At 40.1% G+C, this 21,383-nt stretch overlaps 1 protein-coding gene across 1 annotated transcript in view; it reads left to right on the forward strand.

The window, feature by feature from the left end:
- Positions 1-1,658: 1,658 nt before the first annotated feature.
- The window catches only part of ARHGEF3 (Rho guanine nucleotide exchange factor 3), a gene marked incomplete at both ends in the record, with an annotated part of 133,872 nt that continues 114,147 nt past the window's right edge, over positions 1,659-21,383 (forward strand). Inside the window, 2 exons of the mRNA XM_082004518.1 lie at positions 1,659-1,693; positions 15,270-15,365. Of these exons, the coding sequence (XP_081860644.1) occupies positions 1,659-1,693; positions 15,270-15,365 (131 nt within the window). The remainder of the gene's footprint in view (positions 1,694-15,269; positions 15,366-21,383) is intronic.

Genomic DNA, 21,383 nt, shown 5'->3' on the forward strand with positions numbered 1-21,383 from the left:
GCTTTTGTATTAGGCACCACTTCAGCGGCACTACCAAAACGGGGTGGAATTTGTGTTTTCTAGTTTTTTTGGCAGCAGCCATGAAGAAGGCTGAATGTTTCAGGCATCCATCAGAAATAATCAGACCTGAGCAGCCTCAAAGATTTCTCCATTCTGCTAATTATATTGATACTGCTGGGAGCCCAGGTTTTGCCCATGACTTACTGTTGATTAAAACATGAATCCCTGTGTAGCTGACTTTGCCATAGTCAAAGTGCCAGGTCCCCATATACCTGTCTAATTCATATGAATTGCTGCTTTAGGAGCAGAAAAAAAGTAGTTGTAAAACTACTATGGCATCTTGATGGCTATTTTCCAGTTGAGTTGTCCCTAGTTTAGAACGAATAATGACCAGCCTCTTTAAAAGTGACTTTGATTCCAGAGTGTTTTCATACTGTGTAAAGTGGAGTTCAGAGATTACTTTAGTATCTCAAACTGAAGAAATTAAATGGAATTCAAGACATTTATTGAAAAAGAAACAAGGTCGGATATCCATACGTCTAGGTCTATATTGCATTTCTAGCCTCCGCAATTTGAAACAACTGAAAGATTAAATCTCGCCGCAAGGTGTTAGGTTTGAAATGGAAAGCCTAATAACAGTTGAGAAATACAATTAATTTTTCTATTTTAAAATATTTCTGGTGTCTGTGCTACAAAATGTGGTGAGCTACATTTTGTCTTCTACTGTTTTTCCATCAGCCGTTTTATGTTGGCAGTACTACTGCTGAAAAAGACCTACCACCTACATTCCGTTTGAATTTGCATTTGTGTTAAGGGCTGCAATTGGTAGTATTTATTACTGTACTGAACTAGTGCCTGTAGACTGTGGTCAGAGAAAATAAGATTATCTTTACCAGGCACATACAAACGCATACCAGAAAGATAGTCCCTCATCTAAAGAGCTCATGATCTACTTGCTTCCATCTTCGCAGCCCTATTTTTTTCTGATCAATAGGGCTTCCTAGTATACTTCCATGCTGATTTCCTCCAAAGCAGACATGGCTGCTACCATCTTTAAATTACTTGTCAGTACTTTGCTCAGGTTGTTGGCCTAACGGGATCTACTCCTGGTCACTTGCTCGTTTGGCGTTCTCGGCGTGGAACTGGTGCCATTTGCCTTTTTTTGGTCGGTCTTCCTTAGCGGTTTTGCACACCAACGTGGCGGTGGGCGCTGAGCTTCCAGGGAGGCATAGGCCCCGCAAAGCCCGCGCCCGGTCCCCAGGCCGCGCCCCTTCGCACCGCCGGCCTTTCGCAGGAGGCGGGCGGCTGAGGGGGAGGCCGGGGAAGAGGCAGCGGCCCCGGGCGGTAGCCGAGGTGGGCAGCTCAGAAGGGACTCGGAGCCCAGGAGCGGAAGGGAAGGACGCACCACCGAGCAGCAGACGGGAGGTGGGCGAGGGGAGACCCGGCGGGACAGGCGGAGCGCCGGGCGGGGCGGGCCTCGGCCGGCGGAGGGGGGCGGGCACGTACACACACGTCTCCTCCCGCCGCCTCCCCTGACAGCCACCGGGCGGCCCTGGCACCCCCCCGCGTCCTCTCAGCTCCCGCCGCCCAACGGTTCCCCCTGCGCAGCCCCCGGCGCCCCTTTTCGCCCCCGCCGGGCCCGCAGCTCTGCGAGCCGCATGCCGGGAGCCGAGGAGGAGCAGGAGGGTTCAAGGTAAGGGGATGTCCCTTGGGGCTGTGCAGGGAGGCGGCTGCCTGTCAGAGCCGGGGGGGCTCGACTCCTCCCGGGGCACCTGGAGGCGGCCACGCTCGGCGGAGCGGAGAGAGGCGGCCGTGGCGGGGCTGACCGCAAAGGTTGCGTTGTGTCCCCACGGGGACCCGCCGCCCTTTACGGGACTCCACACGAAGCCGTAGCGGGGGTGCGCCGGCGGCCCGGGACAGAGCTCCCGCCAGCTCCTGGCGGGGGGACGACGCATCCTCCTCTTCCTCCGTCTCCTCGCGCCATCGCCGCCCTTCTCGCCCCGCTCCGGCGATGCTCGGGGAAGGGGAGGCACGGGTGCCTCACCGTCGGAGCTTTGCGCTGCCAAGGTCGGCCTGACGCGAGTGGGAGGGAGCTCGGGGACCCCCGGCAGCCCCGTGGGGGGCCCCGAGGGGGCGGGGGGCGCCACCGGCGAGGCGGCGGCGGGCGCTGGAGCCGCTTCCTCTCGGGGCTCAACAGCCGTTTGGGTTGCACTTACTTATTTGTTAAAAAACTTCCTATACTTGTTTAGGGACGAGTCTTACTCGAGTGTCAGCTGAGAAGGACAAAGCCCGCGAAGGAAGGGCCGATCTCCCAGGTGCCTGTTGCCTCCTCTGAAAAGCGCCGTTGTTACTACGAATCGTTACTCCCGCAGCCGCTTGCTTGGCTCGGCGAGTGGGAGAGCGGCTCCCCCGCTCTCGGGTTTTCAGCCCTGCCCTCCCCTCGGCGCAGCCTCCACCTTGGCGGGCGGCTGTTTGTAGGCGAAAGGAAAATGGAAAAAACAAAGGCCGGGCCTAATTACTGACAGTTGTGAAGTCAGTCACGGCAGACTCTGAAGAGGCTGCAGAAGAGAGACAACGTTAATTAGCATGGCAGGGAGCACTGCCTGTGTTGAAGTAGTTAATGCTGGTGAAGGCCTGTGTAGGTGAAAACGCTGCACGGGTGTCCTGGCTGGCTCCCGGGCCGTGTTGCAGTGCCAGTGTTTTACCAGTGATCTTAGTGGTGTGGTTGGCGGTGACCAGAATTTGGGATTTACGAAGGAGCCATTTACATTAGTGCAAGAAATCCAGCTTTGGTAGTTGGTATATTTTTTTCTCCATAGCTCTTAAATCTTGTGAATATATAAACGTTCATGTGTGTCTTTTCAGTGTGTGCATACATACATTAATATAATTTATAGTTAAATGTTATCCTTTAGTACCCTGTGTGCTACATTTTCAGAGTGAAAGGGCAGAGAAAGTTCCTTCATCCTCAAACACTTGTTATAGAATGAATTTGGTTACATACCCAATTCTGTAGCACATACAGAGATCTGCCTGTGCAACAAGTTATGAGACAGATGCTGTATTGGTACAGAATTTGAATTCAGAATAGGAGAAACCATGGGATTTGGAAACAAATGGAGTTAAAATATTTATTGCAGAATAATAGGTTTTTCAGAATGGAGGAAGGGGAGTGTGTGAAATGCAGCTACCTTGGTGTACATGAAGTAAGGGAATGCATAGGAATATCTTTGGCTTGTCAGTTAGTGGATTTAAAATTTTTATACATATGACTTGCTTGACCTGTTCTCAGTAAATATTTATTAGCCAGTTTTAGCAAGCAAAACATGATACTGTTTTGAACAGAAATCCCTTTTAATTTCCCATCAGAATCATGCTTATCTGTTAGCAATGCGACAAGGTCTCGTGACCTGTGAAGACACTGTAACATTCAGTGTCATTCCCTGCTCATTTTCTCAGACCTCCGCTCCGTTTTGAATAGTGCATTTCTTCTCAGGGCTGCTGTTTGTAGGCAGTTGTTCTGGCATGATTCCAAGTTGTGGGAGTCTTAATGAGCACACAATTTGGAGGTGTATTATGTGGACTTGCTTCCAGCAAGTGGCCAGTGAGACCACATGTCCTTAAACAAAAATCTGTTTTGTTTTGCTGTTCATGAATTGATGTGGGTGATACCTGATTCTGCTCGGGAGTTTATATGTAATATCTTAATATCAACTTGGGAGCTAGTTTTTCCCATGTTCAATCTTTTGCTATAGGTTAAAGAAAATTAACCTGACCGCCTGAATTTTGTTTATGCTAGAGTTTTACTTGTATGTTTTCAGTGTTTTAGGTTTTTGAACAATCTCTTTTAACAAAACATAATTTTTCCAGGTATTTTTTGTGAAAGCACTTGCTTACTGCTGTGAATGCATTTAGCATCCTTTTGGAGTGCTTTGTGTGTGTGTATTATATTGTAGACATATTATACTTGGTTAAGTGTGATGTGCAGAGTTGCTGTTTTCTTCCTGTGTATTATGTAGGGAAACTGGCAAATGATACACTTATTGGAGGACTAAAAGACTTGGGGTGCTATAAATCATATTATTGATTTATTTTGTTTAACTTAATTAGTCTCTTAATGTTTAATTTAATCAGTCCCTTAATGTTGTTTGTTTATTAAATCTTGGGGATATAAGCATTGCAAGGTCACGTAGGTTTTACAGATAAATTCTAGTACTTTATAGATACATTCCAATCTGTGACTTGGAAAAAGCCTGAGCAGAGTAGCGCTACTTTGGAGTAAGTGTGGGAACAGATTGAAGTACTTGAACTTGTTGGACAAAGAAAAGGCTTGAAATTTTCATGTTTGCATATATACTTATTGGCTGAAAAAATGTTGTTTCCACATACTTAATGTTTTCTAGGTCCTATAAAAGATCCTTTGATTTTGTTGTTGTTGTTGTTGTTGTTGCTGTTTGTTTTAACCTAGTTGGGCCTCTAAACTTTTGAGGATGTGTTGCGGATTTCAGTTGTCCGAGTCGTATGAAATCTGGAATAAACAAATGGCTGTCATCTCTCACAAGTCTCTAAGAGCATGTAGAACTACTGTAGTGTAGCAGGTAAATAACTGGAAAATAAAGGACTTGGTAAATACGCTCCAGTAATCTGGGATTAACAAACACCTCCTGCTTTGCTTTTGACTATAATAGCTGCAAAGTAACTATTCTAAAATAAATAGTTATTTAGCATGTAACTGTGGTGACCTCCATCCCCAAATGTAACATAGAGGCTGTAAAAAGTAAACAAACAAACAAAAATGTTTTCCCCATCAAGTGTCAGGCAGGGTTGAATATGAGGTGATAACGCTGTCGATTCTGGAAATGGAAATAATGATTAACTTGCAGGTGCTCAACACCGTACAGGATCCAGCTGAAGTGGTTAGCATGCTAGTGGATCAGGCTGTTAATATCTAAACACAAGGGCGTTATTTATTTATTTCTTCTTAATCACGTGCTGGTAAGTAGTCTAAGGTTTTCAAATCCGAGTAAGCAGGCTGCCATAGGTACCTAAGTTACTTCAAAGTAATATATGTCTTTTACAGACCACTGCTGAGGGTGTTACTTGAAGGCATGGCCAGTAGTGAAATCCAGCAGTCCCCTCCCAAAAAACTGTTTAAAGTGGGCAAAGCAGAAGCTTTATGTTCTTTGCCATAAAAGACTGGTTTTTTGCTATTCATGTTAAATCATTATATATACAAACAGAAGTGATAACATTATGTGACTAGAAAGGTGCCCTATACTGTTATTGATTCCCCCCCCATGGGATTAATTACCCTCACAGTTGTGCAGTTCCCCTCATAACTCTGCAGCTGTAATCAGTGCGTGGTACACCTTGTATTCAGAAAGGTTTACTGGTTTTTATGCCACTGAAGTTTGCATAAACTCGGGTACTTGGCAGGCATTATCTGGACTTGTGTGGTTTCTGTAGAGCAAGAACAGCTGCTCTGCTGGTATCATCTCTCAAACATTTTAGTTGTTAAATAGAAGTACAGCTTTCATTAGTTTATTTTAAACACTTCAGCATTTTTCCAAAATAAATTATCAGGATTACAATGAGAGGAAGAATATGTCCATTACGCTGTCTGTATTGTATCAGGGATCCGACTGATTTTATTTTAAATATTACAGTGTGTCTGGCTAGTGTTCCCGCAGAAAGTTCTGTCTGGACCATCATCTTTGTCTTGAAGGCAACCACCAGCTATTTGGACAGTGGGGATGGGGGTGGCTGACTGTTTCTGGATGTATATGACCTTAACTGATGCACCCAGAGGTGGCTGGGAGAGGTTAGAGGCATGTATGAATTGCAGTACAGCGCTTAAAGCCACCACGTTTATATTGACACAGGCTATGATGAGCGTATCCCAAACCTGGTATCCATCTGTAGATAGTGAGGTTCTTTCTTGAGTATGAGACTTAAAATACTTAGCCTTTGTTGATGCTCCACAGATAAGCAATTAATGTGCTAGAAAAAATTCTCTCAAGTGGGTGGATTATTGTGTGGAGGAGTGATTGTGCAAACTTTCCCCTGTAAGTTTGAAAGCTGTGAAAAGCTGTAAGGACTGAAAAGAAGGTAATTTTAGGACAATACACCTTTTTGTCTGGCATTCAGATCTATTAAATAACCAAGAAAAGTAAATGCAAAGCCAACTTGACAAACTTCAATGACTTATTAAACTGTGCAGCAATCCTGTATGAAATAATAATGACTATTAAGATGGTAGGCTGAAAGGATCATAACTTTAATATTAAGGAGGAAATACGACACCCTTCCAGGGAGATAAAATTTGGACCTGCTACCGTTCCCTAGCAGTGATGATTCTGATAAAGGGGAAAACGGCATATATTTGTCTTAACTGTGGTGGTATTTCTCTTTGTTTTAATTTATTCTTAATGTATTTTTGTTGAGGGTAAACCCCTTTATCATGAGGGAGAATATGTTCTTTATGTTGAAAGGAAGACAAGAACATGAAAAAATGTGGCAGCGGATTAACTTTACACTGGGTCTGCATGCTGTATCTCCTTTTTTTTTTTCCCCTGAGTCTGTCATTACCATGAAAAAGACTTAAATTAAGTGCTAGTTTTAGAAAACTCCTCTTTTTTCGTTTAATAAATTGTCCTTTAAATTGTCTTAGCTTTGTATAGCCCTTGTAATATTCTTTACAGAAATAGCACATAGTTATTTCTGGAAATAGTCTTCCCCTAGATAAAATCTAGATTAAAAAAATATAGATAAAATCTTTGTGTTTGTCGTTGTTACAACTTTTGAATAACAACTTAGTGCTTGCTTTCAAATTCAGAAGTTTGTGGAGGATAGAGTTAAATTTATCTCAGAAATTGCTTGCTGTATGAGTCACTAAATTGGGAACATAAATACTCATAATCTTTGGAAAGGACCTCTCAACATTGTTTTGCTGCAGAGTGTCAACTCCGAAACACAATACAGTGTGTTTAGCTTAAAAGTAGTGGTATTTGCATTTGAAATCATAGTTTACAAAAAAAATCAGATAACTTTTTGCCCCTTTTTGCTTGTCAAACTGACTAAAGACTAGGACTGAGTCTGCAGTAGAAGCTAGATTATTATACTGTTGTGTTTTGTTTGCTTGTTTTGTTGAAAAGAAATAAAAACTTGGAGAGGGGGGAAAAGGGTAGAGAAATGGCCAGTGCTGGAGAATTCTTCCTGCATGCTGATAGAATGGATAGATTGTTTTGTTTATTGTCTGGTGCTGAAGACAGATAGTTGAAATAGGTACATCTGGATCTTTTAGATCTCCAGAGAGAAACAGATTTGTCCCAGAAACACACGTGCGATTGTAACACCAGTGACAAAAAAGTCCTTGATATCTATTTGTGTTGAATAGAATACAGTACTTAGTGTTCTCTGTATTACACTTAAACAGTATATTTAGTTCTGTGTGTGCACCTTCTGCGTTTTAAACCTTCTGTTTAAGATGTTGTGTTCAAGCCTTTGCTAGGGTTTCATAATGTTAGATTTTTTCCTAATCAGATAAGACAGATTTAGTTGTGTGTTATTACTGAGACACAGAGTACTGAAACATTAAATTCCTTTTCTTTTTTTTTTAAATTGATACGGTAATCAACTACCATCCCTAGAAGTGACAACAAAGCTCACAAACGTTCCCTGTTTCTCCCTACACTGCTAAAGCTTCCGAGCTGAAACCACTAAAAGACTCAAAGCTCCTGATAACTTTGCAGATTGGACAGTACAGATGAGTCCTTGCTTTTCTAATCTTTATCGCAGTGATGTACAGTATTATGTAATATGCTGATAATGCAGGATAGACTAAACCAGCAGTCTGAATTTTTTCACACCTTTTATTTTTCACAGTAATAACCAGCTGAGGAAAATCTGTGTTTGTATTTTGGGAATAAAACACGTGCATGTACCTGCTTGTGGTTTCCCCAATGCTGGTGTCTTACTGTATAAACATATTTAAACGGTTCTGAAAGATGTCCGAGTTGTAACTACATCCTCTCTTTGATGCTGGTAAACTTCTCCATATGCTTTCATGAAGGTAATGTGAGATGAATTGTAATGTAATTGGTTGTTTTCCTTTTATTTTGGTATTTATTTTTTTTTTTAGGGAAAGAGCCAAGTCTTGGTAAACTAAAGGGCTAGTCCTGTTGAGAACAGTGTCTCATAGTAGGCTGTGTTTCTCCAGAATGGAACACTATTCCATGTCAGTGCCTTGGCTTCAGCCTTCTAAGAACTTGCATTTATTTATTTAACTGGTGTCTTTTACCTTTTAATCTACTTTGTGCTGAGAATAACGTTTACACAATTTCAAAAACAAACATTGTCTTTTATATATGGCCAGATAGACTTGCTGTCTGTGGCAAGTGTGTGTCTATGGGAGGGGGGTTCTAAACTGGATACTTGCAGTAAGACAGAATCATTATATTATTTTAAAGTTTCTTCTCTATCGTCTTGGAGAGTTCTGATGGAATCATGAAATATAGTGTGAGAAGTTATGTGCAGTGCCTGTGATTCTCTGAACTACTTCTTCCAGATATCTTTGTATATACACTTGTGTTAAGTACCTTAACTGTGCTTCTTAAGAGGATAGAAGGTGACTATTTTTTATGAGATGCCTCAAAGACAGGAATAAAAACCCTTTCAAAAATATGTTTTTAAAAAAGTCCTCCAAAACCTCATTCTTCAGTGCATCAGGTGTGTTTTTAAAGGCTTCAACAAGGTGAGTAATGGTATGCCACCTGTGTTCATTGAGGTCAAAACTTACTTGAAATAACCATAGTGTGTGTGAAACAAAGTTTATGGTATGCAAGGCTTGGCTTGAAGTGATTATGCAGCGTGAAATTTCTCAGCACTGCCTGCCACTTGGAGTTGTAGTTAGGAGAAATATTCTTCAAGAGCTTCTTGAGTTTTCACTCTGGTTTTACTGAAGTATGCTTTAGTGGTATAAAGATGTTTGGCAACTGCAGTAACTGAAAGCCTCTGAAAAACAATTGGGATAAAAGATTGGTTTTGGTATTTGTTGTTCTGCAGTTAAATAATGGAAGTTCATTTTAAAGTTTAAATCTGCCCTTCAACAAGTTATTTGCCTAAGGCGGTTGCTGTTTAGGAGCTAAGCGCTGTCAAGATGTGAGATACTACGTGCTTGCCGACTCTGTGGAAATGAGTTATTCAGAAAACCATACAAGAGTAAATGTGTTCACTAGAAATTACAGACTTTTGTGCAGCTAGTAAGGAAATGGAAAATCTGCTCTTTAAAATTAAAGATGTTATGATGCTTGCTTGCTAATTAGCAATCCATTGTTCAGGTTTTGTGAGTGTAAAGACTTCTGCTTGAAAGAATGACAGCGTGTAACACTCCTAACTTTTCTTTGTAGTAGATGCACATTACTGCAGCGGTACTACTGCCTTCTTTTTCATTGAAGGAGTAATAGTTTCTGCATTGAGAGATCTTAGGGTTCAGTAAAGCTTTTTTCACGGTTCTGTTATCAACCAAGTATAACAAGATACTATTTCAACAATGCAAAGCATTTTGGTGAAGGTAAGGAGCTGTGGGAACATGTTTTATCAGAAGATATTGGTTATTTTTACTTTAGTGAACAGCTGTTGAATGATATGCTATTTTTTAACTACTGCTACCGTGAATATCTTGCTTGTCTTGAAATACAAATAGGGAGTGGAGGGAAAGGCAAAGATTTTTAGCCTGAGGATCAAAGTGTATCTACACTTTGTAACACAAGCAAAAAAAAAAAAAGGGGGGGGGGGGCTTTGTGTAGGGAATCATGATTTTAAAAAGATCAGCTAATACTATCCCCATTCTGCTAGATATAAATTACAGGCTGGTTTGAGCCCCTGGGGTGTTGTGACTTCAACACTTTCTTGAACCGTCTCATTTTTTCTGTTCAAATGATCCTATAATGCTGTTCTGTGCTGGTGTTGGGAGGCTTGAGTGTTGTGCTGTACTAGATCCTTTTTTCCTCTCTTTATTCTTATCCATTTAAGGGCAATTACAGGACTTCCAGAATTAAAAATAAATTAATGAAATACACCTAAATATAATATGCTTTTCAGTTCTTGAGCTGGTGGCCTACCACTACTAGGCGTTTGTCTGCCATTATAGGGTGTAAGAATCTACCTTAAGGCAGACAGGCTGATAATGCATCAAATAATCCAAGTTATATGACTTTAACGGAAGTATAAAAATTAGTTTCTTTGTGGAGGTAACTTAAGAGAATTTTGGGGTGCATGCTACCTTCTGGGTAGTATTAAGCAACCTGTACTTGGTCATAGAAGACTTAAGTATGTTGAATTTCTGATGTGTCTTCAAAAGCAGCAAGGATGTTTCTTCAAGGCTGTTCCCTCAGTAAGATAGTGACAGTAGTGTTAAACATAGCTGCTATAAATAAAGTCTTTGACATTGTTTTCCTATGTTTTTGTTCTGGAAATGCCTTTTGCCCACTTCCTCCTATTACAGCACAGCGCGATCTCTAGGACAACACCTAATTAAAGTGCATGTTCCTTATCTGGAACAGTCAAGGTTCAGTGTAAAAGCAGCCGATGAGGACCAGAATACATCTGAAGCAGAGTCTCTTAAATTAATATTCATTGACTTGCCTTGGCATCTGGCTTCAAGTTATTAAAAGGGAAGATGATAGATTTATTTTCCTCCTTCAAGTTTCATCATGTACAGTGCCTATGCCATCAAGTTCAAGTCCAAACAAGAGTTGGATGGTGATACAGAAAGAGGCACCCGTGTATAGCATATTTTTTCTAAACATTGTTCCTTTGCTTCTTGAATTGCATTTAATTTTCTAAGATGGTATTATTACTGGAGGCTGATTTCTGCACATAGTGTTAGTATTCTGGTTGAATAAATCCTAAACCAATATATTCCGAACATAATTTTACTCTGCCAGTTTTAGCTTTAATTTTGTGTGGCTTCCTTTGACTATAAACAATATTTTTGGTGAGTATAAGGCTTACAATAACTTTTCTTTCCACAACAGAACAATTCAGTTTTATTTCAGACCTAGTGAAGCAGTTTGCGTTCACTAGAAATACTTCCACAAAATATTATTAATCCTTGAAAAAAGTTATCCCCTTTGACATCTTAAAATAGAAGAGTTTTTGTTGTAAAAGTAGTTATTTATCCTGAAGAAGGAGTCTAAGAGCAGTTTGTGGCACAACAATGAGTCAGGACAGAGTCTACAGGCTGAGAATTTTTCATTGAAATGTCTTTCAAGTACGATAAGTGGTGCTAATATTTGGCATCCGTAGCTTTGGAAAGTGCAGATAGATACCAATTTTCCATTTGTCATTTAGAAACTAAAAAAACCTTCTGGTATTTTGACAAGGCCATAAAACTTGTCAGTGATGTGGGGATCAGCTGTTTAATTAGCTGTCGCTCCTGGTAAAGTGAACTAGGACCTGTGTAGACCTGTTGTCAGGAATAGGATGACAAAAGAGTATCCCTGATGGTTTTCCAGAAGCTTGTGTGACTGACTTCTGTCCAGCCTCCGAAGCATGAAGTGCTGCAGCATGGCAACACTGAACGGACTCTTGGTCTCAAATCTTCGACAATCTCCTCCATCTTACAGACTGCAAGGAAGGAGGAGTATGATTTGAAAGAAAACTGGCTGATACAGAGGAAAGTCATTCGAGATGCTAGGAGTTAATGCTACAGCAGTCGGGGGTTAATTACGTGGTGGGTATTGCTGGAGCGTTGTTCATCTTTGGCGAGGGTGGGAAGTTAGAGGGGTGCTTTGCACTGCCTGCTCCCATCTTGGTGCAGCGCGCTCCTGGCTGCTGCAGCGCAGACGGCAGGAGAGAGCCAGGCGGGCTGGGGGTGTTTCCCACCCCCCTTTTGTCAGCGCTAGCTGAGGAAGGGTGTTCGTCCCCCATTGTATCCGCTGGCCGTTACGCCTCTCTCCTGCACGAGCGTGAGTGAAGAGTGCATTTGTTTGGTTATTGGGTGACGTGGCAGATCTCTCATATTATTGGAAACCAAGCAGTGGAGGCTGCAAGAACGTGACTGTGTGTCTTGAAAGAATATGACTCTTGGTATCCAAAAAGTCTGCTGTCTTACCCAGCGTATAGGTACCTTTCTGAAGGTGTGGTGGATGAGATCTTGCTGTCAGAATGAATAAATGCTGGCTTCTTGATGCCCTCCTTTTATGTTACAGAAACACCATCTTTGGTGTTTGGTGAAACACCATCTTTGTAAGATCCTGAGTTTGTGGAGGGGAAGGAATACAACGTGTTGCTGACATTTTCAGATATTAGACTGGGAACATGAGGGAGTTGAGAGGTTTGACAAGATAGATTCCTTTCTGTATTACTGTACGTAGTTTTCTTTGTGGAACATGTGAGAACATCAGTTGGGTTTATGCCATATTTGATTTCTTTCCTGTTAGATAGATGTCAACCTTTATCATCAATTGTTCGTAGCAAAGTTTGTAACACAGTAACTTTTATCGCTTCTGTCCTCTGCTTTTACTCCAGTTTCAGTGTGGAAGTCTCAATGCAGAGATATGTACGGAGTGTTTGCTTAGACGTTTCCAAGGGTGGGGAGGGGAATGCTGTAAACTTTTTTTTTCAGTCATACGTTGAACACTTGTACTGCTGTAGTACTATTTCACAAGTGAAAAGCAGAAGTTTTTTTTTTTGGTGGAATGGCACCCTTATGGTTTTGTAATTTGAATCTTTCAGCTTCCAGCTTTGAGAATTAGTGGACTGCTTTTAACCTTCCCTTGAACCTTTGCTCTTGCTAGCGTGTGTGACTGTAAGAGGAGGTAAAATTCTTGCTGGCATAACTTGCATGATCATTGAAGCAGCTGGGATTTCCCAGTGTAGAGTAGAAATTAATTACAAAATAAAAGTTTTAATTTGCCCTTTCAGGAAATTGCTTTGTGAAAGAGGGGAACCTTGCAGAAGGTGTTTAAGTATGGACTCTTGCATTGTAAGAGTTGCATTGCATCCCCTCACTACAAGAAGGATGTTGAGGTGCTGGAGTGTGTCCAGAGAAGGGCAGCGAAGCTGGTGAGGGGTCTGGAGCACAAGTCTTATGAGGAGCGGCTGAGGGAACTGGGGTTGTTCAGTCTGGAGAAGAGGAGGCTGAGGGGAGACCTTATCGCTCTCTACAACTACCTGAAAGGGGGTTGTGGTGACGAGGGCGCTGGTCTCTTCTCCCAAGTAACCAGCGATAGGACAAGAGGAAATGGCCTCAAGTTGCACCAGGGGAGGTTTAGATTGGATATTAGGAAAAATTTCTTCACTGAGAGGGTGGTCAGGCATTGGAACAGGCTGCCCAGGGAGGTGGTGGAGTCGCCATCCCTGGAAGTGTTCAAAAAACGTGTGGATGTGGCGCTTCAGGACATGGTTTAGGGGACATGGTGGCGCTGGATTAATGGTTGGACTTGATGATCTCGAAGGTCCTTTCCAACCTTAGTGATTCTGTGACTCTGTAACTTCAAAATATACTTAAGAACAACTGTCCTCTTTCTGCACTATTACAGACTAGAGAGTCAAGCAATAATTTATCTTTCAACACCTGCTGCTGCTGGATGACTTCTGGAATTACTGGTTTTTTGGGTGGATATGGTTTGGTGTTGCTTTTTTGTACTTTTGGTTGTTCGTTTGTGGTTTTTTTACCTTTGATTTTTTTTTTTTTAAGTGATCCAGCTTCAGAATCAGGAGGAAATTCAAGGTCAGGCACTGATCCAAAAAGAGATCAGATGGCTAAGTCTGTTCCTGCCCTCACAGAGGTGAGGCTTTTGTTATTCTCCCTTTCAGAATAGTTTTCTGGATCTTTAAAACAAGATTTCAAGAAAAAAATTTGTTCAGAAACAGACATTGTGTAAATTGTGTGAGTTTTTTGTCCCTTTCTATTATGAGGGATGTTAAAAAAAAAAAAAAAAGAAAAAAAGGCAAAAATAAGGACCTGTTCTTGTAAGTCCATTCTGTTTTCTATGGAATGGCAGTGCTGCATGCTCTGTTCACAGAAAAGGGCAGGCAAAAAGAAGGCATTAATTCCAGTCCAGACTAAATTTTGGTTGCTCATTTTGGGACTTCTGTCCAATCAACATGTTTGCTAGGGCTGTTTATCTACTCCTGCATGGACAGAATTTTGAAACAAAGATTGGCATTCTCTTCAGAGTACGTGCTTTGCGAAGATTAGCCTAATCTGCTTGCCACTGATGGGACATACGCATTGTGCTCAACTTTTCATGCTGTCCATGACTGTGATTTTGACCCAGGTTTCTTTATACCTTCTTGCAAAAAGCAAGGGATTATTATCTTGACAAGCACAGCCTATTTTCTGGTTATGTTCTGGTGGATATTAATTAATATACAGTTGAACCTGTTCTCTTAATCAGTTAGGTCATTGTACTGATCATAATAGAAATCAGATGTCAAATCAAGCCAAATAAGATTATTTCGATGGCTAAAAATTTTTTTTTTCCCCTCTCTCTCTTAAAAGAAAAAAGGAGGGAAAAAAACCCCACAGCCGTAGGTATAAGAAGTTCCATGTTAACATTGTGGATCCTGTTACCAAAAAATAAGTGTTTCATATTGAAATTAACTTGCCTTATCTAGAGACTTCATTTGTTCTTTCCATGCAAGTTGTTTACTTGAAGCACCTTTGGCCTTACAGACCTTTTGGAAGCGTTGTAACTTGGGAATTGCTATTGCCAGCATTTGAATATGTCTGTGCTGGTTTTGAGAGTGACTTCAGCCATGAATGAATTGTTATTTTCTACAGATCAGCAAAGGATGATGTTAAGTTGTTAAAATATGGATCTTAAGCTATTAAAATATGCTAAATAGCTTCTGTAAATCTTTACATATCAGAAATTGAAATTTTCTCCCCAATGTTGTGTGGATCATTCCATGGCAACACTAGCTGTGACTGCTGCTCTGAATTAACATAACTGACACTGTGCATAGCCCTGGATACAGGCTTGCTGACATCAACTCTTTTGGCATGTATTCAGAAAAGTAAACAAAAGACAATCAGTGTTGAATTTGGCATAACTAGCAAGTCCACAAAACTGCCAGATCCTTCTCAATGTTTTCATCCAACGAATCCCATTGATTTTTTTAGAACACTTACTTGAGTAAAACCTACTGTATTTGGTCTTAAAAGTTCTTGTCTTAAAGTTTTGGTTTTCTAGTGAATTAGTAAACACATTTTCACTTATATTGCATTTTTCATGCTTTTTGATGTTGTTCCTTTGTAGCAAAAAAATGAATTCTGAAAGCTCAGCACTTACCATGAGTAGCCCTGCTGTAATAAACCAACGTGCCAGAGGAGGGATGGAAGAAGAAAAAGTTTGGTAAGCTTTACTTCTAATTTTCTAAGAGGTTAGTAGACAGCTATATTGGGAGATGTAATTTTAAAATTAAGTAAAATAATTATTTGTTATAGATGCTTGCATTAATTTTGTGTTATATATTTAACAACAGAAAAGGAAAAAGAAAATAATTTTTTATTTTAGTTTTGAGTTTTTAGTAGATGACCATGGGACAGGTCATGGATGGGCAATGGAAAAACTCCTGTTCACTTCAACGGTGCACCAGCCATACTCATGGAGTCTTTCACATATGGCAAACGTCTTCATCTCCCAATGCTGTCGCTATGCTTGTGCGATGCTATTACTAGTACCCTTCAGTACTGTGCAGGCTTGTGGTCTCCTGAGATTCATGCCCTGGGAGACATTGTGAAGTCAATAGTTTCTACTTGTTGTTTAAAAATGACTCTGTACTGGAGAAGAGAAAGTATCACGATCTTCAGTGGTGGATGTGGACAAACGCTTACACTTCAGGACAATTTTTTTGTGGAAAACTGTCACTGAGCATGCAATGTTTAGCTCCACCTTTGGTGTTTTCAGGAAGGGAACAGGGTGTCGAGAAGGCATTGAGACTATTTCAGCTGTGTTAACGAGAGCCTTTGATTGAGAGCCTACTGATTTTTACTGGCTGTTGTTCACTAGGGTTTCGTTAGGGTTTTGCTACATTGTTTATTTACCATGTAGGAAACAACCAAATGAACTCATGACAGGAAGCATGGCACCCATACGGACAAAAAAAAGCTAACTTACATTTGGTTTTGTAGTCTGAGAAATGCTCTGGAAAAGGTGAAGAATTAAAGAAATATTATCAAATGAATGTTACATTTCCTCCTGGATGCTTGTCAGGAAATCGCATAGAATCTTTTTTTGGCTTTGTTTTTATGTAGGATTAAATTAACAGCATCATAGTACCTGGAAAGTAATTTCTTTTTAAATGTCTCCTGCTATACTACTACTATTCATGGAACATCCTCAAAACTAGAAATAAAATCTTTGGATGAGAGTGTGGGATAAGGAAGATTTGTGAGCTTCCCTCCTGACTCCTAAATCTAGCGAGGGATGGGGAATTGTCACATACTGTTCCTTTGTTTGATATCTTTTATTGGTTTTTATCCTGCTTGTGGTATTGAGCAATGTAATTTCATTTTCTGCATGGCATTTCTTTGTAATGCTTCATGGCAATTCTTGGTAATGTTGACTAAAATAGTGGGAGAGTACAATTTATGTTACCAAATATTAGAGTATCATGAATAGATGGTATGATTTGTTACAAATGTGTAATTGACCTTAGGGAAAGTGATAGCAAATAGCGGAATTTATTTGTCTACTAGTCTTTGATTTGCCTTTGGTCCTGTCTGTCCCGCTCCCCCCTTTGTCTATATTGTTTGTGTACACTAATCTACATTTTTTTTTTACATACATTCAGTCATACTTGCTCATATTTTTGATCATTGCCTTTCTGCAATTCTTCATTAAATTAGTCAGAGGTTAGAGCAGAGACTGTCCTCTTCTTCAGGAATTAAATAAATATTTTTATTTAATATCCTAGGATGCTTAGGAGGTAAAATAGATTCCTTTTTTTAGACATTTTAAAATTACCTTGGGATTTGAGGTTAATTAAATATCCACAATTCCAAATGCTCATCTGCAGGAGCAGACATACTCTCAAAGTCCCTCCCTTTCATCTCTCTCAGTGCTAGGCCAAGTTATTCAGTGTGTCACTGAGCTGTAAAGAATTGTTTCACACTGTAGGATTAGTTTAATGCAGTTTACATGGTACTTGGCAATAAAGATTTCTATAAGCACTATAGTATTTACAGTGACTGGTTGTATAGTCACCAGTGTATATGTGGAGGTACGCTTGATAAATATTTTCAATCAGTAAGATAAACGTGAAATGAAAATTTTAGGTTAGGATCTCACCTTGTAGGCATTGCTGGCTAAGAGTAAGTATGTGACAGCTTATGAGAGTGCTAATCAGCGACAGTAGAAACTTGGACCGACTTGTCTTAGCACTGAAATGTGTATTACTGAAAGATAAGTCAATGAACGCTTCAGTGGTTAAGGGTATATCGAGATTTAACTCTTCTGTGGGCAGAGAATAATATATGCTGTCATAGGTTTTGTGATATCCCTTTATATTTAAGTACCAGTTATTAGGTTGTAGAAGTGGGATAAAGAGCCAGATTATCTCTTAGTGTAAATTGTGGGGCCTGCGCTGAATTGCAAGGAGCTAAAAATGTTTAACCCAACTTTAGGTATGCTTCGTATCTTCTTAAATGTGTTTCAACCTGTATATCAACCGACGATATCACTTTTACTTTTGCTAGCTTCTTATTTTGTAAAACAAAACCTTGTTTGTCAAAAGGGCATCAGGTTTGCAATCTGTGGAAGTTTAGTTGGGTTTTTGATTTGAGAAGCTGAATAGCAGTCTGATGCATCTCTCGTATAATGAATGCAAGATGTGGCTGACTTGAGTTCTTCATTGTCTGTGACTCAGCTATTACTTGGTGGGTACAGTAAATACAATGGTGAAAATTTCATTTAATCTATGTGGAATATAGTTGAAGTTTTAAAAAAAAATTTTTTTTTTTTTTTGCTTGGTATTGAGGGGTTTTGTGAGTACTAGAGCTGAATAAACATTATTTTTCTCAGCTTAATAAAGTGCAATGTTGCACTGCATTACTGCATCATGCATTTACTGCTGGTTTTTCATTGTCTGATTCTTGAAACTTTATGTTCTGTTGGGTTCTCGGTTGTCCTATTTTCATGAAAACATGGCTATTAGTAAGGACTTGTGTGAGTCATAGCAAGATTAGGAATGTATACTATTAAAAGTGTGCAGTAATAGTGTAAATTATTCAATCAAGTCAAAAGTCTCCACAGGGCGAAAGCCCAGAGCAAGACCTTATCTAGCATTTAAACATCACTTACGATGCATGTAAAAGGCTTTGATGTTGCTTAAGGCCTTACATTCAGGCCCCCTAGAAGCAGAGGGAAGGGTAAATAATGGGCTGGTGGTGATTTTTACTCACATACAGGAGATTAAGTTCTTATTTTTTTTCCTTGAATAAATTATTTCTAAAATGTGAACAACGGGTAGATACACTTGATATCAAGGACATCAATATTATACAACAAACTTGTGGTGGAATTAACCACATAACCTTAGTATGTTGTGAAGTTTTCTCAAGTGCTGTAACTAAACTTGCGTGTATTGTATGAATGTTGTTGCGTACTTTGCTCAGTAAAAGCATGGTACATTTGCTCAATCATTTACTGACTATGAGGAGGACATCTGAAACCTTATTTGCTTACTTCTCCAGAGCTAATACCAGGAAGGAATATAATCTGATAAGATATGAAAAAGCTTCTGAAAAAAACCCAACTAAAACCACAAGAAATGCAGTTACTATTGAAAGTTTGAATTTCAGAACTATCTGCTCTATTCCCAGTAACATTGTATAACTATTTACAGGTCCAGCCATTCCCTTTCATCAGTGTTTTGCATCTGTGTAGTTTCGTACCTCTACAAGATAAAGTTAATTGAATCTCAAATTTGCAATGCTTCGCTTGCTTCTATTGCCTTTTTTGCCCCCCCCAATGTACATCATCAAGATAACAGCAGAAAAAAAAATGCTAGTAGTAGTTCTAGCGTGACTGCTGTAAATGTCTGATAACTAGAGGACACCGCAGCAGAGTTCATGTGTGAACCAAATTCATCTGTTCTTGATAAGCAGGAATACACAGAAATTTAGCTGACACTAATTGATGTTATGACCATTCACTATTTGAGCTAGTATGGAACAGTGCTTGAACAAATAAAGGCTTGAGAGCCTTGAAATTCTAGAAGCTACTGATTGGGCAGATTCTCAGTTTCTTAATGTTCAAAATTGCAGGAAAGGAACTGAAGATAAGGGAGCAAGTGGGAACCGTGTCAATTCATCTACATTTACTATGAAAGTAGCTGGCTGGCATGTTGTTTTTCAAAACAAATGTGCCAGGGGAACTGGAAATTTTCCATTTTTTGTTATTGTGTGTGGAATTATAATGTGCTTCCTCTAGGCTGGTTGAAATCTTGCTAGTCACTTTATCTTTTTACATAGGATTAAGTCAGGAAGTATTTTGGCTTTTTAAAACTTAGAGTTGAAATTTGGGGTTCTGGATCTCTTCCATGACCGAGTTTGTGGTGCCTTGGCTTTCCATTTCTGGCTCCAAATACTCTGTCATGTTGCTTCCTGAGTATGAAATGCTTTCCTGTTTCTGTGGCAGTGACCATCACTTTTAGAGCAAATCTCTCTGAAAACTGCCTCTGTCATAAGGCTCTGAAGAAATAAACCTATAAATTTTAAAACTAGCCAAATAAGCATCGGTATATGTGGACTCCAGTGCATTCTGACTGTCTTTGTATTTATGACTTGACTTAAACTGAGTTTGGGGACAGAAACACCTTTACATCTCTTTTGTTTGTTCTTTGTCTTCCACTGTAACAGCTAGGCTGTTTTTCTTTCAGCTTTCCGTTCGAATCTGAGATGGAAGTATTGTTGTAATCTATAAAGGCATGTGGGTACTGGTGCTAATCTTGGCTGAGAGCGCAGTGGTGTGCAAATAACAGTGTTAAGTATCTTATGTGAAAACTTTTAATTTGGAACCTCTGTCAGTTTTTAAGAGTTACGTGTTTCATTAGGGGCTGGAATTAGTCATGCTTTTGCACTAAACTTTAATAGAAGAATAACTTGCTTTCTGATAAATTTACTGTAGAGGAACGGACAATTTGTAACTTGTTTTTGGTGACTTTTTGGGGAAGGGGAGCTATTGAAACTCCAGTCTATCCCAAGAAGGAAAACAAACTTAGGTACTGAACTTGGGTATTACAAAAATTAATTGCAAAACAAGCTCTGTAATTGCGTACATTGAATGAGAAAAGCTTACTGTCCTATCTTAGTGTGAACATATCTAGGGTGCAGAGAGGTTGTTAGGATCTTACTCCTGCCATTGACTGGTGTGGTGCATGGCACTGCTTCTTGTCACGCAGCTGTGGCTGTGCAGCCCTTCTGATGAGATTGGGTCAGCCGTCTGCCCTACACATGGCTGCGTCCTCATGCTTAAAACACAACCTCTGTAGGAAGATGCCTCTATGCTTTCTCACAAAGGTGGAAGAGCCTACTTTTCTTGCTAACGATCGACATAACAGTCCTTCCAGCGCAGCGTTGTCTATATGAGGGTTAGATACCATTACAACATGTTGTGCTGCTCCTGTTTAAAGAGATGTTCTATAAAAGGGACCCGGAGAGGTAAAAATGAACATCTTCCATGGGGCTGTCCTCAGGATTCTAGAAGCTTATACTGTAAATGCAATGTGGTTGAGATTTCAAGGCAGGAAAGAAAGAATTACAATACGGAAACCCAGGGATTCAGGGGTCTATGGACTACCTACGTGCTCTTGCATGTCTGGCTTTTGCAATTCTTAAAACTAGACCAACTCTAAACAGAGGAATGTTGAATGCAGCAGCAAGTTTATGGTTTGTTCCCAAGCATATATTATCTGTATAATCCAATATTCATTTCTTCAGTCAAGTACATGGTGTTACCTCTGATAGAAAACCAAAAATGTTTGCCAGAAACAAATACTAAGGCGTAGAAAGTTGTATACCATTCTGTGTTCCAGAAAGACATGTGCTTTGTGTGTTTTCCACTTCCTTTTGAAATGGTTCAAGATAATAATAACTTCTCTGGAGTTTTCTATTTAAAAAGGAAAAAAAAAAACCCCAACATTTGCCTTCTGTCTCTGATTTTGAATAGATCAGCCAAGACTATGCTAAGGATTTACTTTTCTCTTTTTTTCTCCCAGTATTTTTTAAAATGGTGTAGTTATCCAGAATGTGGCTTTTATGTATGAAAACATGGCACTTGCTGTATTTGACCATCAGAATGAGTTTTTGAAACTTTTTAAAGTCACGAAGACCTGTAAGATGTGAGGAAAAACATGCATCAATAAGAAGC

Source organism: Phaethon aethereus, assembly GCF_964289735.1.
Source record: "Phaethon aethereus genome assembly, chromosome: 11".
NCBI classification, from domain to species: Eukaryota; Metazoa; Chordata; class Aves; order Phaethontiformes; family Phaethontidae; genus Phaethon; species Phaethon aethereus.